Genomic DNA, 7,500 nt, shown 5'->3' with positions numbered 1-7,500 from the left:
TGTGTCAGTTTTCCATACTAGTTCAAAAAGACTATGTCCAGCCATTCATGTTACTAGTGTTCCTCACAGCGTGGTGGGCCACGAGGTATGACGTCCAGGAGAACCCCTCTGACTGGCGCGCGTACAATGACGTCACTATGAACTACACTGATTGGCCAGCGCCAAGTGACGTCACGATAATATTACTCAATAGAAGAGCTCAGAAGGCGGGCTGATGTGAGTCACGTGGCCAACAACGTGGCTGGGGCTTGAAGATAATATCGCACAGGTCGTAGGAGACTCCATACTGTCCGACTACAAAGGAGCATGAATCTACTGCTCTGACAATAGAACAAGCCTCAGTTCAATAAATAAACGACATGGCCATGGGTTAGTCATGACAAGATACTGATCCTTGTGTAATCTAGTCAAGCGAGATGCGATTCCCACAAAGTCAGATCATGAAAACAATGGTGAGTGAAAAGGTGGATCATCAGATCCTATACATAGCTGGTATTTTCACTATCCTAAAATTCTGTGATAAGGGGTGGCATTAAAATTAATGGTATAGCGTGGAGATACTTTCGTCGAGATAAAAAGAATCGAGGAAGCGGAGTACGAAAAAAAGTGCTTTTGAGGGTGTAAAGGATTTACACCCTCAAAACTACTCCCTGCAACCCCCGTCGCCTACTCTGCTCGATAAAGTCCAACGGAGATGCTACACCGACTTATCCATACCCTTCACATACACATTCACAAGCTCCTCACACTTACTCCAGCTGGTATGTAGTACCACGGCTTGTCAGAACTGGCTGCCAGGCAAAATAAGCGTTGTATATCACATCTTATGCTCCTTGATTGCTGGACACACTCGGTGATTGCCGGACACACACGGTAACTATACTGCGTCTGCCCCGAAACTTTCCAATATATTTTAACTGGTCGCTGTGCAATCTGTTCAGGCATAACCCACTACAGAATGAGGCAGGTTGGGCATCACTACATAGGGACGCGCATACATACATGCCATATGTACAGTAATCATGCATGTAAAAGATACCAAAAGACGGAGAAGGATACAGATAGGGAGGAAAGGCCGGGAGGAAAAGGAGGAAAAGGAGGAAAACAGGAAAGACGGTGCGAAAGAGGAGAGGGAGGGAGGGAGGGAGGGAGGGAGGGAGGGAGGGAGGGAGGGAGGGAGGTAGAGAGGTAGAGAGGGAGAGAGAGGGGGGGAGAGTGGGAGAGGGAGAGAGAGAGAGAGAGAGAGAGAGAGAGAGAGAGAGAGAGAGAGAGAGAGAGAGAGAGAGAGAGAGAGAGAGAGAGAGAGAGAGAGCGAGAGAGCGAGAGAGAGAGAGAGAAAGAGAGAGAGAGAGAGAGAGAGAGAGAGAGAGAGAGAGAGAGAGAGAGAGAGAGAGAGAGAGAGAGAGAGAGAGAGAGAGAGCGAGAGAGAGAGCGAGAGAGAGAGAGAGAGAGAGAGAGAGAGAGAGAGAGAGAGAGAGAGAGAGAGAGAGAGAGAGAGAGAGAGAGAGAGAGAGAGCGAGAGAGAGAGAGAGAGAGAGAGAGAGAGAGAGAGAGAGAGAGAGAGAGAGAGAGAGAGAGAGAGAGAGAGAGAGAGAGCGAGAGAGAGAGAGAGAGTCTCTCCTACTGACACTATTACGCATAGTACATCAGACTAACAGGAAACTGGAAATTGGATTTTATCGCCGAGAATAGTTGGCGTTGAATGGTAGCACGTCCCTGATAAGCTGGGTTTGATGGTTGAAGGGGTGAAGACGGAGAGTGCAGAGGTGGCGGCAGAAAAGGAAAGGAGGAGGAAGAGGAAAAGAGGAGGAAGAGGAAAAGAGGAGGAAGAGGAAAAGTGGAGGAAGTGGAGGAAGTGGAGGAAGAGGAAGTGGAGGAAGAGGAAGAAGAGGAAAAGAGGAGGAAGAGGAGGAAGAGGAGGAGGCGGAGGCGGAGGAGGAGTGGGAGGAGGAAGAGGAGGAGGAGGAGGAGGAGGAGGAGGAGGAGGAGGAGGAGGAGGAGGAGGAGGAGGAGGAGAAGGAGGAGGAGGAGAAGGAAGAGGAGGAGGAGAAGGAAGAGGAAGAGGAGGAGGAGGAGGAGGAGGAGGAGGAAGAGGAGGAGGAGGAGGAGGAGGAGGAGGAAGAGGGGGAGAAGGAAGAGGAGGAGGAGGAGGAGGAGGAGGAAGAGGGGGAGAAGGAAGAGGAGAAGGAGGAAGAGCAGGGAGGAGGGAGGAGGAAGAGGAGGGAGAAGGGAGGAAGAGAAAAAGGAGGAGGAGGAGGAGGAGGAAGAGGGGGAAAAGGAGGAGGAGGAAGAGGGGGAGAAGGAAGAGGAGGAAGAGGAGGGAGGAGGAAGAGAAAGAGGAGGGGGAGGGGGGAGAAGGAAGAGGAGGGGGGCGGGCAGGGGGAGGGGGCAGGGGGGAGGGGAGGAGGAGGAGGAGGAGGAGGAGGAGGAGGAGGAGGAGGAGAAGAGGAAGAAGAAGAGGAGGAAGAGGAAGAGGAGGAGGAGGAGGAGGAGGAGGAGGAGGAGGAGGAGGAGGAGGAGGAGGAAGAGGAGGAGGGAACCGCCGAGCTGGTTCGGCGGTGGTGGGTCAGCATATAGCCCGGAGGAGTGCGTGATGAAAACTTTCCCTCAGTCTACAATCACCAGCTTGCATTGAAGGTACGGCTCTTCCTTCTTCCCTCTCTATCTTCGTATCTCCCTCTCTCTGTTAATTACCCTCCCACTCCATCCACCTCTCTCTTCTTCCCGTCGAAATAATCCTTCCTTTTAATATTATGAACTTCTCCTTTCATGCTGGTACAAAAAACAGACAACTTTGCTTAATTTAGCAAAGTAAATTACGACGGGAACCCTATTTCACAGTGATGAACTTAAATAAAATATAAACACAAATAACTTGAGCCACCCTGAGAACTTGATTAACAGTCAACAACAAAACAGGCGAGCGGTGAGAGAGGAGGAAAGCTGAGGTGAGAGGGAGAGGAGCATGAGGACAAACGAAGGGCAGGGGGATGGATGAGGAAAGGAAAAATAAACATGGGGAAAATGTTCTAAGTATTTAGACGATAGGAAAGGAAGGGTGATGAGAAAAAAACGAAAAGGTAGAAGTGTGAACAAAATAAATATGAATAAAACAAAAGCAACAATGGTAAACACGGCTAAAGCATATCAAAGAATGTATTTTCTTAAAATCCGTCTTCAACCCTTTGTCTCCAACGGAAGAAATCTTCCCATGAGAACACACCAACACTGCTAGAGTGGCTAAAAATAGATTCGCAATTGTACATGTGAATATTCACCCATCGATCTCCAGGGAGAAGTCAATAATCGATACGGACGCATTCGACATCTATTAGATATTTATAAACAGCATATACTCGACATTTTCTCCATCTCTAACCCCACTCTCCTCGTCCAACGGGAGCTGGCTCGCGGGGGTGCTATCAAGATAAGCCAAGGCGATAAAAGACATACTCCCCCCTACTTAACCAGTCAATCTAATCACACACTGCCAGGGTTGTGCAAGTCTCCCTCGCCCTTGAGTGCCATATAAACAGAGCAATTGAGTAAAGCTCTCATCACAGCCCCCCCTCTTCCTCTTTTCAAGTCGAAGAGGGTGTCGATGGGAGGAAGAAAGAGATGAAAAGGGGGGAAACTTCGAACTCCATGATGGAATAACAGGATTCGAGAAGACGGGGAAATAGAGAAGGTGTTGGAGAGGAAGAGGGGGGGGGGGGGGGGATTGGGGGATTTTATCCTAAGAAGTTGGTTTGTGCATAAAGCTTACCGCCGACATCTTGGGAAGAGCAACACCGAAATAAGCCCAAGGTGTAATGACGGTTTGGAAAGAACATAACAGTAGGAAAAGTGGTGTTGGAGAAGGGAAGGTTCAATCCTGCGAAATTTCTCTCTTGAGAAACCGATGGTGTAATAAAGGTTTAAGAATGAGGAAAAACTGGCGGAAGCGCTGCGCGAGAGGGAGTAATGGAGGTTTTATCCTGAAAGCTGGTCTGTGTATACAGGCTACCATTTGGAGAACCCAATGGTGTAATAACAAAATGATAATGATGCGCAAAATATAGGGGCGGAAGCATTGTTGGAGAAAACGGGGTTCTATCCTGATAAATGTGTATAAATGTGTATACTGCATTCTTGGCGTTACGTACATATAAGTCACATTCGATCTAACACGAAATACAAAGATATTTGTATCGATTCTCGGAAACATATTGGAAAGAATACGTACTTGCAGAAGTTTAATGACAAAATACACAAAATACAATAAATAATAATAATAATAATAAGGATAAAAGATCAGACCACCATTTTGGAACCCGTTCAACTACTCATTTTATTAGTTCGTACAAACACCAAAATAAAATATACAATAAAAGAAAACAAAAGAAAAAGCCCTGGCGAGCGTCCAAAACAACTTCACAACATATGCCGCGCAAACTTGGACTTGGGAAAACAACTTTACATTTAAAAACCTCAAATACACGAAGCATCCGCGACACACTTGGGTTACATAAGGCAGGGGCTCAAGTCGCTTTAGACTTTTACACCGCAATATGTTAATAAAAGATACTTCAGCACTTTCACTGATGCCTTTCGACAGAACTTTTCAATATTCTTTCGAAAGGGATTATTGATAAATTTCAATAAGAGTTAAAAAAGGCAATTACACCACTATCCAGAGCCACAATGCACACAGCCCAGGCGAAATAGTTAAAAATCCTAATAATTACCAGTCCATTAGATCTGCTACACAAAGCGAGCCCCGTTGCCCCCAGCGGGGCGGGAGTCAGCTGACGAAACGCCTGACAGTTAGCCCCATCGCCTGCCGTTTTCAGCTGAATCAAACTGTGTAGATGACATTCATATCAAGAAAAACAGCTATGGGGTTTGAAATTTCGTACAGCATAAGAGAGCAAACCAAAAGCAACTACATCCCTTGCGGTTCGTTTTTTCCACGCTGCAAATCCTAAATGAATAGAAAGATTATGACTTGGCATTCTATATCGTCGCAGCTTTCTTTACGCACGCGGATAACATTAACCTTCACCGATGCCACAGACCTTGGGCGAAGTGTCTAAGGTTATGGGGGACAAAACGAAGGAAGAGGGAGAAAAAGGGGTGAGGAGGAGGAGGAGGAGGAGGAGGGAAGAGAGGAGGGGTGTATTTGTTACCGTGGGCTGCACATATACATGACCTCCTGGGACCCATGCCAACATATCCCCTCTTCCACCACCACGCGCTCCCCTTACCTCACACCCTCCCCTCTCTCTTACCCTTTTCCTTTTTCTCCTCACCACCACAACCAGTACTACTGCTCATCCTTTTCATTACTTACATATTTCATTAAATTTCTTAAATATCGTACTTGCTTTGCTCTCTACATTATTATCTACACTTGCATATTTATGACATTACTAGAAGTCTATCACTGGTATTTTTTTTTGTTTTTTTGTTACATTTAACGGGTAAACCAAATACATAATCAGTAACTGAAAAGAGAGGCCAACGTACGGTAAACAATGCGACTTGTGACAAAGAACGACGTAGACTTTGCCATGTGAAAGTACATCATCACACAGTACAAAACGCCACGCGTTGATGCCACTCCTGTACGATGTTTGGTACTGTAAATAGAGAACGAGATGGCAGGGGGAAGGGAGGTTGATGGAAGCGAAAAGGGGAAATGAAGGACAAAGGGAGGCAATATAAAGTAACGGTTGGGAAATCGAAAAGGAGAAATGCGAAATTAAAGGAAAAATCGACGTGCTTCCCAGGACTGTAAACTCGTACAACAGAAATTAACAGCAACAATATTTAGGATTGCTGAAGAATCAACAGCAAAAAATACCACTATCCACTGCAGCAGCACCGCAGTGGTCCTAAAACGACTAAAATAAAAATTTAAGTGATGGGGCCATTAATAAAAGTGACCCTTAATGGGAAGGAATTCCCACACAAGGGCAAGGGCCTCTATTATGGCCATTCTAGACCTTCCTAAACTTGCATTTATCAAAATTTATCTTGTTCATGAAATCTTGTGCTGTATTTATTTTTTCAGGTCCACAGATAAAAATAAAAAAATATGATATCTGACTTCAACATTAAATATAAGTATTCTAGGCACTGAATAAGGAACAATTAATTTCACAATATCTCATTCTAACAAGCATATGCTAAGAATTAAACGCGGATACATACAAATGTACTTAATATACTCATAAATTAGATATTAATGGAATATAAAATGATTGCCTAGATTCCCTCTGCAAAAAAATGAGTGGAAACGGCGATGGCATGTCATCAGCATGCAATCACATCCTCCCTTTTCGGGCGAGGATAGACACACAAAAGACGGAAGGAGCGTGGCGATGAGAGGCCGGCAATAGCACCGCACAGAAGAACAATGCAGCGGGAGCGACGCTAGCTCAATGGGAGGCGGACGAAGAGCACGGTGATGCAAAACACTAAACTTCTCTATAAACACTTCCTTGTTTTGACATCACTGGGGTCAACGGTTGCCCTAGACCCCCATTATCAATTGTGGGCATCGTTGGGTATGGCCATGGAGGGTTTAGAGGCTGGGTCGTATGAGGAAGGAGGGGGAGGGGGGGGGGCAGAATACTGACTTTAGATCTAACATGACACAACCACCTACAAAACAAACAATATGGGAGTATATATCCCTTTCTCTCGGCATTGCTATGGAAAAGACGCAGAGATACCAAACTAATGTTTTGGGGAAGGAGGAGGTGGAGGGAGGAGGGAAAGGAAGAGAGAAATTATGCTAAGGTTACGAAGACGTGAAAGTGAACCACAACTTAGTTCCCTTAAGTCTCAGGTAAAATGCCCAACAGTTTACCGCGATAGCACCATATGGCACACGACGCTCACATCTAGCCCTGCCTTGAGGTCAGACGGCTCGAAGGCCAAAGTCGGCGGACGTCGGTGCTCTTATAAGGCTGTCTCCCAACACTTTACTTCCGCCAAACCGCTACCTTCACCTCCCCTAAACGCACCACTTGAGGCGGACAAGAGCTGCAATCAGCGTGACAACAAAGGCGACGACGTATATTTCTTGTTTGTCCCCGCCCCCTCTTCTATTCCTCCTTTTCTCAGGTCCTTCATGTCTTTGGCCATCCGTGAATGCTCGTTATTGTCTTCGGTAGAATTTGTACTCTTCAAGGACATCAAAAGCTTAGTTAACAACGGCATGTGGGCGGCGTGTTATGTAGGTCGTAAAATGTGAAACGTTCGAAAAGACAAAGGGTTCAGAATCCACAAACAATGGTTGGGAAAAAGGAGAATACAAGAGAACTACAAGATGGAAAAGATGACCAAAACGAGAGCAAGTGACGAAAGGGAAAAAGAGTGAATGTGCCAAAAGAGACCCTACCATTTTGCCAGACCGGAAGACGGGTCGAGTCTCAGAAGGGAGTTTCCTCACACCATCAAGACGGAAGCCCATAACCACTTAAAGGTCTCGCTCCTTATACAGGGTCAGCC

General features: G+C 46.1%; 1 protein-coding gene across 5 annotated transcripts in view; it reads right to left on the bottom strand.

Moving 5' to 3' along the window:
• Window positions 1-7,500, bottom strand: part of LOC125031379 (casein kinase I-like) — a 78,525-nt gene that overhangs the window by 45,890 nt on the left and 25,135 nt on the right. The window contains exon 1 of one of the 5 annotated variants that reach the window (XM_047622091.1): window positions 5,509-5,581. The exons of the other annotated variants lie outside the window; for them this stretch is intronic. Coding sequence (XP_047478047.1) covers window positions 5,509-5,569 — 61 coding nt within the window. The 5' untranslated portion in view covers window positions 5,570-5,581. Of the gene's footprint in view, window positions 1-5,508; window positions 5,582-7,500 lie in introns of those variants that run through there. 5 annotated transcript variants of the gene reach the window in all.

Source organism: Penaeus chinensis, chromosome 13, assembly GCF_019202785.1.
Source record: "Penaeus chinensis breed Huanghai No. 1 chromosome 13, ASM1920278v2, whole genome shotgun sequence".
NCBI lineage: Eukaryota > Metazoa > Arthropoda > Malacostraca > Decapoda > Penaeidae > Penaeus > Penaeus chinensis.
Note: the sequence above shows the minus strand (reverse complement) of the source record. Positions and strands in the feature narration are given on the sequence as shown.